General features: G+C 36.2%; 1 protein-coding gene across 3 annotated transcripts in view; it reads right to left on the bottom strand.

The window, feature by feature from the left end:
• The window catches only part of LOC113065565 (inactive dipeptidyl peptidase 10-like), a 38,935-nt gene that overhangs the window by 2,366 nt on the left and 20,138 nt on the right, over positions 1 to 16,431 (bottom strand). For 2 of the 3 annotated variants that reach the window (XM_026236901.1, XM_026236902.1), the window contains exons 6-20: positions 12,770 to 12,822; positions 12,112 to 12,193; positions 11,307 to 11,427; positions 10,883 to 11,037; positions 10,611 to 10,708; positions 8,776 to 8,899; positions 7,606 to 7,650; positions 7,315 to 7,419; positions 6,369 to 6,460; positions 5,758 to 5,805; positions 3,306 to 3,424; positions 3,165 to 3,212; positions 2,254 to 2,352; positions 1,760 to 1,826; positions 257 to 451 (exon numbers count right to left, since the gene is read on the bottom strand). In XM_026236901.1, coding sequence (XP_026092686.1) covers positions 257 to 451; positions 1,760 to 1,826; positions 2,254 to 2,352; positions 3,165 to 3,212; positions 3,306 to 3,424; positions 5,758 to 5,805; positions 6,369 to 6,460; positions 7,315 to 7,419; positions 7,606 to 7,650; positions 8,776 to 8,899; positions 10,611 to 10,708; positions 10,883 to 11,037; positions 11,307 to 11,427; positions 12,112 to 12,193; positions 12,770 to 12,822 — 1,451 coding nt within the window. The remainder of the gene's footprint in view (positions 1 to 256; positions 452 to 1,759; positions 1,827 to 2,253; positions 2,353 to 3,164; positions 3,213 to 3,305; positions 3,425 to 5,757; positions 5,806 to 6,368; positions 6,461 to 7,314; positions 7,420 to 7,605; positions 7,651 to 8,775; positions 8,900 to 10,610; positions 10,709 to 10,882; positions 11,038 to 11,306; positions 11,428 to 12,111; positions 12,194 to 12,769; positions 12,823 to 16,431) is intronic. The other variant, XM_026236903.1, reaches the window with a different exon arrangement.

A 16,431-nucleotide genomic window follows, 5' to 3' on the forward strand; every position in this document is an offset into this window, starting at 1 on the left:
TATGATAAATGGCTGGTGATTTATAATCAGCCAGCATATTAACTCTGCAGAGACATAAACGTCGATTTTTTTGCCTGGAGCAAGAAAGGTTCAATTCAATTTTTCAAACAAGTGTTCAAGAAAATTTGAAAGAAAACCCAGCGTCTGCTTTAAAGCATGAAGCATTTCCTAATCAGATATTTTGTGGTGTAATGTGCAAAATGACTTTACTAATAGAGCTATTACTCTTAATAACTGAAAAGAGAGAATGACTCACTCCACGACTCCAAGCTTATCTTTAATGCGGAGGGAACTGAGCTTGCGAGGGTCCAGGATGCTGCCTTTCTGTCCCTGTGAGACCCAGCTTCTGCTGTCGATCCAAGCCAGCGCCACTCCATGCAGGCTGGATAAAACCTCCGGCCAGCCCAGGGCAAACTCCTCCGTTACCGACTGCCTCCCGGGAATACTGTCACTACAGGTGCAGAGAATGGTGGAGGTGTAGGTGTTGACATATAACATCACATTGTAGATTAAAAAGACATCAGCGCACTGATCTGCATTCTGTGAATGTGTTCACAATTGCTGAACACTTCTTGCATCTCAATCGAGCATGTGCATATTGCTTATTAACGCAGCATTCATAAATCATGTAGCCTAACCAACTACGGCGGGGGAGAGGAGAGTCCTAACTAGATTTGCATTTCCACAAGGAGATACCACTGCTTGCAAGGCAATAAATAAGTCTTAGGCAAGCTTAAGATTTTGGCTTGTTTGGTGTGAGAATCAGAGCTGATTTGTCACTTTCAGGACACTTAGCACACATCTTGTTTTCTTAATGCAACACTGACCATATTACATAATGCCTACTACTGTATTAAAAAATCGTGAGTAAAGCATAGGCATTAGCTCACCATTAATGTTTGAAGCAGTAGCATGCTATTCTCTTGTCATGTGACTTTAAAACGATGTATCAATTCAGCAAATGTTGGTTTCATTTTTTTTAAATAAATCTTCAGCATTTTTATTTCCATATTGTGTAGAAATTGAAAGTTTAATTAAAAAAAATGTGTCAGAAAAACAGATTTTTAATTTCGTAACTAATATTACTTTTGGTTCATCCATCATATTGGAAATGGAAGTTCGAGTCAAGCAACTTCTCATAATTGTGACTTTTCACAAATTATAACATAAAACAAGCTGCCGACTTATTTCTCAAAATTGTTACTTTATGACTAAAAATTTAAATCCCACAATGTAGCTTTTATTTCTCTCAATGTGAATTTACACACTACAGTTTGCATTTACATTGCACAATTTATATTTAGGGGTTATATTTTTCAGGGTTTAAAAAAAATGTATTCATTCTTTCACTAAATTTAAGTTTCATTAAATTGATTAAAAGTTGACAGATGCTGAAAATTCAGCTTTGCATCACAGGAATAAATTAAATTTTAAAATATAAAACTAAAACTTAAAATAGAAAACAGTTATTTTTAACGACAATAACATATTAGAAAAGAATTTGAATATGTCTGTTTTTACTGTTTTATTAATCATATAAATTAGCATAAGATACTTCTTTCAAAAACATTAAAAAGTCTTACCAAATACAAACTGTTGAATTGTAGTGTCTCACAAAACATGACTTTTTATATACATTTTATCTCATAATCACCTGTCTCATTTTTTACTCTGGAAAAAAAAGGGGCATCCATACAATATAATACTGCCGTACTAACAGTATGAAACAGGCACTGGTGAAGTGCAAGGAGACACTTACATGATAATAAGGAGAGGATGCAGGTTTCCTCCGTACCCAGGAGGCAGGGACATCTTTAGATCTAGGTCTGTAATTATTCACAAAGGCAGTTAAAACAGAATAAAGGGTCGTTTCAACAGCAAGGAAGTCTGAGTACCGATTCATCAATATTTTAACCACTGGCAAATGAGCTCCCGTGAGCCTGCTGGTTTTCAACAAACTCTCAATAATACACATATATGCACAAACAAACACAGTCGGGGGACCTGATGTACAGTACAAGTGCAATTTATATACACATGCAAACCTCCCCTTACACATCACATACGCAAAAATACACACGCTGCAACAGGCTTCCCCCAAACGCACCACTAATGGCACAACTGTGAAGATCCAATTAGCAAAACCGAAACAATTATCTGATTGTTTCTTAAATCTAGTTGGCTTTGTAAAAGCTTGAGATCAATTTATACTGAAAGGAGGAATGTAATCAGTTACTTAATAAATCTTTTTACCACTGTTGTCAGAGGAAAGCGTCTGGAAAACTGTCTCAGAGAGCCTCTTGGTTTCAAGAGACATAGCGAGGAGGCTGTTGTCTTCCACCACTGTGTATCCTGCAAGGAAAGCACCCAGACTTAATACATTTTTGGCATAAAACCACAACAGTTCACCACCTTGGATTTAAATATTAGGACTCTGAAATAATGAATCCAGATAATAAAATTCAAGAAGATACCATAAAGCACTTTTAGATGTTTTAGAGAACACTCGCACTACAACAAGCTTTATTAATACTCACTAGGGTGCTTTCATTCAAAAATATAATGATTTTCTTTTTTTTCTCAGAATCATACTGGCAATTAAAGTGATCATTAAGGTAGTTTATAGGTGGTACTCTCTGATATTCTAGTCCTTAGATACGGTTTAGAGCCCTCCTTCAATGTGTGTACTGTAGATCAAAAGCTTAGCGTCTGCATGACTTTTAAATTGCAGAGGTCTCTTAGAAGTCTGCAATATTATGAAATGTTATTTCAATTTAAAATAACCATTTTCTGTTCTAATTTTTAATATATTTTTAAATATAATTTATTCCTTTGATGCAAAGCTGAATTTTCAGCATCATTACTCCAGTCTTCAGTGTCACATGATCCTTCAGAAATCATTTGCTGCTGAGGAAAAATGTCTTAATATCAGTGTGGAAAACAGCTGTGCTATATATATATATATTTTTTTTTTTTTTTTGAATAACAAATTTACAATAATAACAAGTCATATTTTACATAAATGCTTAATACGGCATTTATTTATAAGGTGCATTTATGCATAAACAGTTCTTGTTTTTTGACACAATTGTTTTAGCAATTAAAATCTTTCTTTCTGTGAGCCACAAATGGCTTATTATGAGAAGAATATTAATTCTACTCACTGGAAGGGTCACTTGTGCTGTGAATGGTCACCTTTGGGACACCTGGGCCTGAAAAAAGTATAACAGAGATGAGAAACGTCAATCTATTTTCATATACTTACGTGTGTTTATATTTGTGCATGAGAGACGGTGTGATCTTACCCAAGCAATAGAGAGTAAAGTATGTCTGATTGGGGCTGAAGTCTGCTTTGAAGACGCTGCATCGCTCAAACAGGTTGCATGTCAGACACTGGCGATGAAACACTCCTCCGAGCTCCACACTAGTCAACAAGCAAGCATTCATTATTTCACAATTTGTCATCGATGTTAATGCTATCTACAACAATCAAATTTTAAATCTTAATTTTTTTCTCAATACTAGGGGTCATATGATGCAATTTCAAGTTTTCCTTTCTCTGTGGAGTGCTTCAAGCTGTTCATGCATAGATAAGATCCCTAACATTGCAAAGACTAAAGTCTCGAACCCAAAGAGATATTCTTTATAAAAGTTAGACTCGTCCACGCCCTCCTAAAACACCTCGTTGAAACACGCCCCATCACTGTGTGGGTAGTTTTGCATAACAACGCCCAAATGTTCACGCAAAGAAAGAAGAAAGCAAAACTTTGGTCTTCCAAAAGAGGACACAACTAGAAATCAGTGGTTAAGTTATACTTACAATACTGCACAAAGGTTGTTCCTATAAAGTGGGGCAATTCCATCTTTGCAATGACAGTCTGGCGCTTTCATATTTAAAGAATTTGCCACTGATGACTCAAACGCGAGTTTTGAGCAGTGTAGAGTAGCGCTTGTTGTTTGTTGTTTATTCCGATCACAACTGCAGACATGCTTTTAAGTTTATGCAGCGTGATATGCAACCCAATACATAAAAAGACCGTATATGTCATTATAATCAGTAATTATGTCCCCAATGGATGCAGCAAATGCCTTGTTTGTAATGGGTTTTATTGGTTTTGTCTTGTTGTGCCGGGAGACGGGATCACAGTATGGTAAGGAACATAAAATTTGTGTCACACGCTTGAGGTATCAATCAGTGCGGACCTCGCTTTTCAGAACGATGAGCTTTGTAAAAATCGACGGGTTTCATAAGGCGGGGCATAGAGAAGCAACATCAATGTACAGTATGTGGAAAGTAATCTGCTTTTTTAACCTTAAACTGCAAAAACACATTTCATTACACCAAATATACACAAAATAATGTCCAAGTAACATCATATGACCCCTTTAAAGTAATTGTTTATGCATAAATAAACATTCATAATTTAGTAAATCTCATGCCTTTCCAAACCTATCTGTCCTTCTTCTGTGAAACGGAAATAAAACATTTTTAATAGTCTTCATGCTACGTATAGTAATCAGGACTGTCAAAATGAGATTTAACAGCTAAACTTAAAAATAAACTTTTTGGCTCTTGACAGCCCACTGTATTGTATAAAAAAAAGCATTGTGAACACTAAAAATGTCTCTTTTTGCATTTCATAGAAGTCATGAAGATTGACATGAACTGCTTTCTATTTTAATGTATTTCTATTTATACCTGTGATGCAAAGCTTAATTTTGAACATTGAAAACAGTTGTACTGCTTAATACTTCTGCGGAAACTATGATCCAGTGGTTCCCAACCTTTTTTAACTCGCGGCCCACACAACCAAACACATACGTTTGCACGGCCCACTGCAAAAAAATGAACTGACCCCGCTATTGTTGGGTTAATAACTTAGAAGCTAGATTGTTAACTGGCGGCCGTGGCCCACAGGTTGAAAATCACTGCTGTGATCCATTTTTTAAGGATTCTTTGATGTATATAAAGTTCAAAATAATTTATTTGAAAAAAAAAAAACTGTAACAAATGTTGTTTTCAGAACTGTCATTTTGATTAAATTAATGCGTCACTGATTAATAAAAATGAAATTATTTAAATAAACAAACAATAGTTTTTTGAGCTGAACTGTCCCTATAAATTCCAGTGCATTATACACAAACTCTCTCACACTCACACACACACACACACACACACACACACACTCACACACACACATGTTGAGCTTGTTTTCCATTATCTACTTGCATTAAGCTCAATGCTGGACCTTTGCACTTTCACCATATTGCTTGGATAGCCGCAATAAAAAAATCTTTGAAAACTTGTGGCCTACTACTGAGAGCCAGTGAGAGTCTTAAAGCATTAATCAAAGGTTAGAGAACACTCTTTAAATCGCTGTGAGGCGCAGCACTTCCCCCTCTGCCCATCTCCTTTTCAACCTTCTCTAGCGCTCTCTGCCTCTCGCATTCTCTCTCTCTCTCTCTCTCCAAGCTGTCGTTCTTGTTAAATGAATTAGCCGGGCTTCTTGCCTGGAGCTCACTAGAGGGGAAAAAAGTCTATTGCCTTTTCACAAATGTCCCTGAAACGCATCTCAGATATAGAGTGGAAAGATTTAACTGATTACAACACAAGACATCAATGAACACACATTCTCAGAAACTGGATGCAGAATATCAACATGTAATGAGGACATGGACGTCCAAAATCCACAAACATACTGAGAAAATGAAATATCTCACAACACAACAGGGTGTGCAAATGCTGACAGAACCTACCTGTATAAGTGTCTGCTCTGTTGCGACTCCTCCGTACTCAGAAAATAGCTACATGGGAAAGACACATGAAGTAAATCTGAAAAGGTTTTTGAGTTACTACATGTAGACAGTCATTTATCCTCCACACACTACCTTCGTACAGCTGCATACCAAGTAGGTTTGTAGCTGTTACACATGCAAAGTAGGGAAGCTAGTGACATGCATTCATTTCTGTCAGTAGCAGATTAATTGTAAGTCATCGATTTGTGGGCTTAAACTTTGATTTGAGCTATAGATCTAACTACTTATAAATATTCATTAATTGAAAAGATGACAAAAAATATCTGTAGAGCTCTGACTTCTGGGATGGTTTATCAAGAGGGTTTGTTTTATGTGGAAACAAAGCCGGAGAGAAAATGACAGTCATTACAGCCAATTCAACATTAAATTACTGTATTAATTTTAATTAAGTGCCATCTTTGCTGATTCGGTGGGCTAAATGGGATCGCTAGGCGTGAATAATTCAATAATTACTCATATTAGGTAGTTGGGTTGACTATGGGATGCTTTACGACACAGTCTTGAGGCTTTCGAGTTGAAATGGTTTGCTCATAAAATTCGATCTGTCGTACATTTTATCGTTTTCCTCGTCAAGGGCGCACAGTGAGGTTACATCCCAGTTCCCTGATGTTAGAAAGCGAGGAGAAATGGAAGGAGTGGAAGTCTAAAGAAAAAGAAAGAGAAAGAGATATATAAAGCTTACTCGAGAAGGCGAGCTATAATGGAAAGAAGTGGACAGGAAGATAAGAAAGCAATACATTTAAGTGTCAGAGTGCAAAACACGATCTAAAGAAAATAAAAAAAGTTGTAATAAATGGATTAAAATGTGTGAATATAATTTTTTTTTATCTATATACAAATATTACAAATAAAAAATATAAAAAATATTATTAATAACAAATCGTGTAATATATATATAAATAAGATTCATAGAAAAGGCCCGTAATAATGGCAAACACTGGGCAGAAAGATAAGGAAACATTAGATTTAAGTGATATTTGATTTAAAGACAATAAAAAAGTTATAATACATATATTTCTAGAATATTTCTGTAAAATTTTATGAAATAAAAATAAATATAATTATTTACATTATTATTATTATTATTAGTAGTAGTAGTAGTAGTAGTAGTAGCAGTATTATTATTATTATTATATTTTTTTATTTGAGATTTTTTTTTATCTCTGTTATTTAGGAATTTAAGAACAGAGCATGACACGTGTCACTTCAAGCTCATTATATAAATTAGTAAATGACTGAAAAAAAGCAAACAGGAATCTAAATTAAGAGCTAGTGCACGTGAAAACCTAACTATATATTCAAATCAGAAGTCTAACACTTCAATAAAGAGAAACGGGGAGAATGCACTTTACAATACATAGGGGTTCAACATCGCCCCCACACATCCATAAAAAGTCACATATATGCTGGGTACTTCAGGTTTCTAATTATGAAGTTTATGACTGCGTCTAATTTCATTGTGCATAACGTGAGTAAGAAATGATTCTACCCACAGACCTGAGCAGGGAGGCTGGCGATGTGGAGAAATTCCCCACGGGCCCCTTGCTTGGCCGGCAGGATGAGGTAAAACAGAGAACCATCTGCCGTGAACAACGGCTCCTCCTGAAGGACAAGCCACCGTCAATATACTTTCCTCCAAGAGATCAACAAGAGAAAACACCATTTTGATGCATTTATTTTCCGTCCAAGTTGGATGCAGCTTTTAGGAACCGAGGAACGCAGCCTGAGAATTGATTGGGATGCTTCCCTGGAGAGAGTGAAAGAGAGAGAGCGAGAGGCTGAACTTACCTGCCGCTGGTTGTTGTGCCAGAAGTCCATTGCCATTTGGTGCCTCTGAAGATTAAAGATGTTTTAAAAGGATTAGACATGTCATAAATTATAAGTAAAATATGTGTTTAAATCATTTGTTCCCTTCTGCCTGCCATAGAGAGTTGTATATCAAACTCCACGGCTAACGCAGAGTTTCAGTCAATCCATCATTCTCACTGGCATCACATTAAGGAAGTGCATGTTTCATTTTCATCTGCAGTTTAGATGTGCTGTCAGGAACAACATCAGGCTGCTCTGAAGTGAACTTTATTGAAGATATAAGCTACACATCTCCTCTGTTTTTACATTTAGATTGCTTTTGCCGTCAAATATCCATTTTTCATATTGTACAGTACATTACAATTTTGTTATGCCTAAATAAAAACGCATTTTAACATTTTCTATAAAACAGTAAAACGATTTTAACATTGATCATAATAAATGTCGAATGTTTCTTGAGCACCAAAACAACATATAAGAATGATTTCTGAAAGATCATGCGACCCTGAAGTACTTTTCAGTACATTTTTGTATATAATATTATATGTAACAAAATTATTAAATATTAGTGTATAATTAAATATCAAGTCACCAGTACTGAGACTAAAAAATGATTGCATCAACAGAATCATCCATCATCGCTTAACAACCTTAGAGCACATAGTCTTAAGAGGATTATACAATATTGTTAAAAATCAATTTCTTTGTGGAGAAAATGAATGGGATTTGTACTTTCAGCACACGACAGTTGCGCCGTGTTGTGTATTTCAGCACAGCTCCCAATGCCTCCAATTATAAAACGCTGTTGACAGATTCGTCCACACACAGAGTGTAGAAATCAAACAAGGACTGCACATCTCTGTCAGACACAGAAACTCCTGTGCACATGCATTCAATCGCTCACAAGCACATTCATAAAAAGAGAGTGACCTTTAGGTGTTAAGACCGGCTATACATTACAGCTGAGGCTTAAAAGTAAAGCTGAGTTAGTCTTTCACGCCTCCAGAAGGAAATTATAGGCTGAGCCGGCAGAATAGAAGTAAGAGATTCTCTGCATGTTCTGAGCAGAATACAAAATGAGAGGCGAATCGATGGGACACTTTTCGGGTTTCCAAGTGGGCTGCAGTGGATGAGCTGGTGACCCCTCACCTCTGAGCAGGCTCCGGTCGTGGCCTCACACACACACAGCACAGACTGGTTCTGGACGCGGTTTAACCAGCGCACAGTCAGACGAGTGCTGCTTATCCAGCTCACCATAGAGATGTAGCTATCTCTAGAGAAAGACGAGTAAGAAAGACAAACAGAAAGACAGTGCATTCAGAATCACTACTTTGATTATTTATTTAGATACTATCTTGAAAATTAAGATTTAAATAGGATTTTAGACACTCGTACATGGTTATTATACAAAACCGATTCCAAAAAAAGTTGGGACGTTTTGTGAAATGCCATAAAATCAAGAATAGGTTATTGGTACATTCTCTCTTTAATAATTTGACTAAAGTACAAAGAAAAATAAAAAAAAAAATCAAATTTTTTTCACCGGCCAACTTAATACTATTTTGTAAATATAAACAAATTTTAATTTTGATGGCTGCAACACTCCAAAAAAAGTTGGGACAGAGGCATGTTTAACACGATCACATCAACTTTCCTTTTAATTACAATGTTTAATAATTTTTTTGAGCAAAATTTTTGCCCAATTTCGCTTGATACAATACTTCAGATGCTCATCATTGTCTAATTCTCATTTTTACGACTGGTTATACATTTTCAATAGGAGACAGATCTGTTTTATTATATTTACAGTTTCACCTAACAGAAGATTTTATCCTAATCAACTTGAAATGGGGAACATTACAAGCAATATTATAGCCCTGCTTTATGTTTATTAACACTACGTGATGTTTAATGCTACTATTCTAGTCAGGTCTCTCTAGCAAAATGAGACTTTAAGCTCAAGGGACTAACCTTGTGAAATAAACGTTAAATAAAAGCATGCTCTGGGGATGATTTTTCACCAGGAGGAACTGGAAAGTCGATTGCAATCAAGGACAAAATTCAGCCTGAAAGCTATGCTTGAAGTGAAGATTCATTTTCCAGCAAGACAAAGACTCAAAGCACAGCAAAAACAATGAGGAATGGCTTAAATACAGAAGGTTGGTATTCTGGAGCGGCACAGCCTGAGCCCAGACTTGAATCCAATTGAAAACCAGCAGTAAGTCCTGAAATTGCTGTCCACCATCATCCTCCATCTAATCTGGCAGAGCAGAAGCATATTTGCGCTGAAGAATGGCCAATAATTCTACAATCTAAATGCAGTAAGCTCACACCGACAAACCTGGGATGATGCAGGCTGTACTTTTTTGCAACAGGACTATTGGGACAATGCAAAGAACTGAAGGGGTTAGGAACAACATAAAAAAATATATATTAAAATTTTCGGTGAGTAACATCAAACCACTCTCAATAACCCAATGTTGCCCAACAAACCCATTTTCCTCAGTTGGCAAATGCATGATGCATTTAAAATGCCAATTAAAAGGTTTAATAATGAAGGAATTACTTTGAATAAACTACTAAATTCTTTGATTTTGTCGCACTACATCCATTTTGACATCTTATTCTGGCATTATGCACAGTGTTGAGACAATTCTCCCTCATCAAAGCAACTGTTCATCTTGTTCATCCATTACAAACATAATTCACGTTTGTTAAAGACTAAACTTGATTTTAAAACGTGCATATCATGAAGAATTGCTTCGATGTGTCTGCTGCCTACAACCACCACAGCGACAGCGAAATGAATACAAATCATTTGCAATAATTTTTAACATTATACATTTATTGTACATGCAATAGTCAGTTAAGACACATTTCACCTTGTTTTTAAAAGGATAATCAAAATTAACACCTCTGTATCCAAAGCCTGTGCATTTCATAAGCGTACTTGTGGACACATGATAATTAAAGACAAACTTCACCTGCTGTTCTGGGAGTCTGGAGGAATCATCTCTAATGTGTGTGCTGGGCCATATAAATTCACCACAAACAGACTGGCTGATGGGATTCTGGAACCCGCCTGTACAGAGCAAATACTTTTAACATCATCAAATCAAAGAATAAATGCTCCGGCAGTCAGTGAATAGTGCATATATTTGCATTAATTATTCAATTCAACAGTGATATTGGATTAATTTGGGGCTTTTTTCATCTTGTAAAACAAAATAGTTGGCTGTATGTCCACTGTTCTTACCTTCGGATACGGGTAGAGAACATTAGAAGGGTAGATCCCACCCAGGAAGTGATGTATCTCCATAAAAGGAGTTGCTGAGTTGTTAATAGACAGATATGCCAGGCGTGCGCCGTCTTTGGCCCACCAAAATGCAGGATATTTCAGCAGTATCTCCTCTAAATTTTAATAAGGTAGACAGAAAGAAATTTTGAAGAGGCTAATTAACCCATAGGTAGACCTACGCTGATTATCATGAATCTCATTTACCTATCTCACTGTGTATCTATGAGGCCAATTGAGATAATAATCTCTTTGTGAATACTGCAATGTCTTCAATGGGTTGTCAAAATTGTCTCAAAGAAACACATCAAATTAAAGGTGACTTATTAAAGTGATGGACTGCAGTGAGAGCGTCGAAGGGGACGACATGTCCAAGATCACTGACCCTCATAGGTCCAATCAGACAGCCCATTAACAACCATTCCGTTCCTGCCCGTGGCTGTCAGACGCATGGCTTTGCTGGAAACATCTGGCTTGTAGTAGATGTCATTCTCAAAGACATAGACCTGGAGTCAACAAAGAGACACAGCCAGCATTAATACAGACGGATCAAACCGATATTCCAAGAGTATTACTGGGATAATTCAAGAATTTATGAGGGCTGATACGCATTAACAGCTAGAATATTACAGTTTCATAATTATTTTAATGTTATAGCCTATAATACAATGTTATACTATATTGCCAAAGTAAATGAAAACCTTTTTTTTTTTCTTGACTCATCATTTGATCAGACTGCCAAAGATTACATAACCTTTTATAAATATGAATGAAAAAAACATTTAAAAAATTAAAATAATAAAATGTAATAAAAAACATTATTTGAAATAAAATAACCATTACCTGAAATAAAAACGTATATATTATATCAGCTAGTTGCCAAAATTTCCCATTTTTTGAAGTACAAAAAAAAGCTGAAGTACTAAAATTACTAAAAGTACATGAACTAAAACTTAATAAAAAACAATATATACATGTTTTAAAAACATTTAAAAATGAAAAAAAAAAAAAATTAAAACAACTTTAAAAAAAAAAGACTAACTCAGTGTCTAGTATCAATGACGCAAAAAGCACAGTATACACGGAGCAGTATTTAGTAAGATAGTATTCCATTCCAAACACAGCCCAAAAGTTCATTTCAAGGAGGCTCGCTACAGTAAAACAGAGATTGACCGTGGGTTAGTCCTCACCATCTGGTTCCCCTGAGGTCCCCATGCTGCATACTGAAGTACAGATATATCCTCCTCGGATGGGGTGAGGTCTGTAATCTCCCTAATTTAAGTACACAAAAACACATCACACCAAGACTGAACTATTACTCCACACATATTTGAAGCCCAAAATGGTACACATTCATAAAGGTCTGGGTCATCTTTAAAGTGCTTGAAAGGGTTCATAAAAACAGCACGATGCAGATGCAGAGTTAATACAAAATGAAAGTGAAGTATACAGAGAGGCAGGGGTCTGGTCATGCAATGACGCCACAGCTAAGGCTAAATAATTGGAAAATTCTGCCAAAACAAGCAAATGGGCTTCAAGACATTTGTTTAAGTTTCACTGCTGTGTCACAACCACAAGCAAAAAATCTCAGGCTTTTATCAACAAACAGAACATAGCAGATCCCCGTCAGGGCATTCTATAAATTGCAGGTTAGTGTAAAAAACATTTCATCCAGCAGAGACCTGTCAATTCCAGGAACAAATAGTACCTTTCCATACTTTTAAAAAATCAATGCCTGATGCATAACGTTGGATAAAAGCACAAACGCTGAGGGACCTCTGGACTGGTTTTTGGTTGTGCACATGCCCAGTGTAGGCCATGCAGAGAGGGAGCTCCGTCTCTACCTACCCACTGGCCACTGTGTAGATTGCATAGGATGCTGTGAAGGACTGTGAGAATACCTGGAAAGGGGCAGAGGACATGGTAGATCCCTAAATTGTACACAAACAAATAGGCTATGTGAGGAATTGCATACTACCACAGTACGTCTTCTGTAGTATTTCTATCGTGACCGCATTCAAATTTAAAGTATGCATGAAATTTCTGGATTTCTTACTTAACTAACTTGCCAAATTGTGCAGTATAAGAACACAATGCAATGCACTCAACTTGACCTTTTCATTTCAAGTGTGAAGTCTGGTTGGGGTCTTGGGGGATTTTTTGTATTTCTCTTTTGCTGTGTAGGTATGAGGGTGCAAGACCATTAAGAGAACCAATTTAGAAACAATAAAATATGACTAATATGTAAGAGTTTGCGGACTATTTGATGCCTTGTAATAGAGGACTGGGAAGTTCCAGCATATAAAGAATACAATAGTCCTATCGAGATAAAATGAAAGCATGTGTGACTCTTTCAAGATCTTTGGGGGACAGAAACAGCTTTACTGTAGACAGAAGCATCAGATGAAAAAAGCCTGACTTTACTACTGTGTTTATGTGATGATCAAACTTAAAGGAAGACTCCAGAGTTATTCCCAGAATTTTCAGTTGGTTTGATATAAGAGTGCAGATTTCCAACATCAACAATGTTTTTTACTTTCCCCACAGAGGGCCCAAACATAATTGCTTCAGTTTTACTCGCATTAAGGTGTAGAAAATATATATAATGAAAACAGAACTGGGGACAAAATGGATCCTTGAGGAACACCACAGGTAAGAGGAGCTATGGATGAGACAGAGCCTCCAATGCAAACTGAAAAGGTCCTATCAGTAAGAAAAGATTTAAACCAACTGAGGGCATTTCCACAGATGCCCACATAATGTTCAAGACGTGACAATAGAATGGCATGATCAACAGTAACAAAAGCTGCACTCAAGTCTAAGAGAATTAAAATTACTGAGTCTCCAGTGTCAAAAGATAGCACAATGTCATTCAAAACTCTTAATAGTGCAGATTCACACTGTCAAATATCAGTTTAAAATAACGAGTTGGAAAAATGTCAAGAGAGGAGGTAGTAGGGTTCAAATTGTTGACTATATCTGTTAGACAACACATAGTAATTGGCTTAAAATAGCTTAAAAACCTAATGGCCATAACAGGATCGGCTGGATCAACAGATGAGGGTAATATAGACCGTCTAATCACTACTATTTTGTCAACAAACTCAGAAATTATATATACACTGTGCAGTATGCTTGTATTCCATTCTGAACAAAGCACACACACTCACATACAGTTTGCACCGCTCATAATCTTTTTTCATTCTCTCACTGCATGGCAACACAACTGTGGATTCTGGTTAATGGATCATTTCAATTTCAATTTCAAGCTTCATTCAGCTGATTCATCTGAGAAGCACCATGAACAAAAGAAGCAATTCTTTAGAAAACATGTGAATTTATTTCACAATCAGTAGCTGGAAGGGATCCGGGAAGGCTTGACTCTTATTAGAACGGTATATCACATGTATGAGGTCTTATGACAGAATGATAACAGCAAACGCCCTGCCTCTATCAGCGTGATCATATCCCTAAAAAAAAAAAACATATTCACAGACAAACCCACTCCACTGGATTAGCATGTCAAAGATGACCTAAATCAATAGAAGTGTCTTTTGGACCCCTAGGGACATTTGTGAATTTTGTCAGTACAGCAGGACATTGTATTACAAAGCATTTGGCTATATGAAGATATATTGATTAGTTAGGTCTTTAATGATTTGAGTACAATTAGATTTGTATCGATTGCTGCAGCATCAGTTCAGAACACAATGTGACAAGCTTTACACTGCACTCCTTTCCCAAAATCCTAGTAGGATTGAAATTCATGCCCTGTACTGCATACTGAAAACAGAACACTGTCGCACTGTCTGATACTGTCTAGCAGTGATTATTTCAAACAATTGTTTCTTTAAGATGAATGCTTGTGGTCAGTAAGACTGTTTATAAAATGAATGAATACTTTAATTTTAGCAAGGTCACCTAAATTGATCAAAAGGATGTTTGCATAAGCAGAAGAGACTTTTTTCAAAAATATTACCAACCCCAAAGCTTTTGAACAGTACTGTTTCTCAATATTAAAATGACAGATGGCAGGTGAAAGTAGGAATCTCAAAGTGCCTAGTTCTGAGCTTTAGCACATTCCTTTTTACAGTTAAAATTCTCTTTTTGCAGGAATCCTCAAAATAATATCCATACTGTAAACACTGGAAGAACGAATATTGATAATGAGGGAATCTGCATCATTGTGACACTGGCATTGTACTGATACTCACACAATTCTCAGTGCCAAAAGTGCAAGATCTGCCCTAGTTTGCCTTCCCGTCTGCCTTTTTTCCTTTCATCCTGTTCTCTTCTCTCTGTAGTGTTGCTTCTGACTGTAAAATCTTTTGATTCATGTTCATCATAACACGTCTTCCTCTCCACTTTCAGTCTCAGGTTACCCTGGTTCACATAATACGTACCTCTTCATTTCGCAATCTCTGTGGACGTTTTAGAATTATTCCTAACTTTGACTTCCTTCCTCCTTGACTGTGACATAATTGTCCACCTAGAAATGAAATATCTCTCATATTTACTCAGCCTCATGTCATTCAAATCCTAATTACTAGCTTTTTCCGTGTTTCCAGTTGACAGGTAATTTTTCTATAAAAAAAAATCACAATGGCTTAAGCTTTCAAGATTTGAATATAGCATGTATCGTAAAAAGTCAAATCAAAGTCATTTATGTAGCAGTTTTCACAATAGTGTTTCAAAGCAGCTTTACAGAAATCATGATGTCAATGTTTATAATATCTTATATCTTCATGCCTTACAGACGAATTCAGAAAATTTAGTATAGGCATACATTTTGCAATGATACAAGCAATAAAGCAGCTAATAAAGCAATATATACTACTTTATGTGAGTGTATTGTGTGTACACAAGCAAAGTAGGATGTGCTATATAAAACTTTTAACATATCACTGGGTGACAAAAAGAAACAAGATGGTCATATAAAACTATTTGAAGTGTTCTGAGGTCTTAAGAAGTGACAATGTTATTTAATGGTCATGTCCCCCTCCAGTTATACGAAGTCAAATCAGTCTGATTCATGAATGAATCATTCAGGGATTTGTTTCCCAAAAGCATTTTAAGCCTAAGTACATCAAAGTGACAATTGGTTCCAACAGTTTGCAATTATCTACTGCTTTTGTAAAATATTTCTATGATGCTTTTGCAACCTTTTAGAAGTTAAAATGCCTTTTTTGGCATTCTACAGAAGAAAGAAAGTCATATATGACTGGAATGACTTGTGGGCGAGTAAATGATGACAGATATCTTGTTTTTGGCTGAATTATCCGTACATTTTACATTTCCTATATGAATGTGTCTCTGTATCCTTTGATTTCGCTCAGACTACCCTTTGTACTGTCTTCTGCAATTTCATCTTCACTCTTTCAGTAGATATTTCCTTTTCCTTCACAACACTCACCTTTCTTTTCCTTTCTACCTCTTTCCATTTTCTTCCTTCCCTTGCCATTTCTCGTTACTATTCTGCCGTCCCCTTTATATTTTCCTATCTCCCGCTT

This window comes from Carassius auratus, chromosome 48 (assembly GCF_003368295.1).
Source record: "Carassius auratus strain Wakin chromosome 48, ASM336829v1, whole genome shotgun sequence".
Lineage (NCBI taxonomy): Eukaryota > Metazoa > Chordata > Actinopteri > Cypriniformes > Cyprinidae > Carassius > Carassius auratus.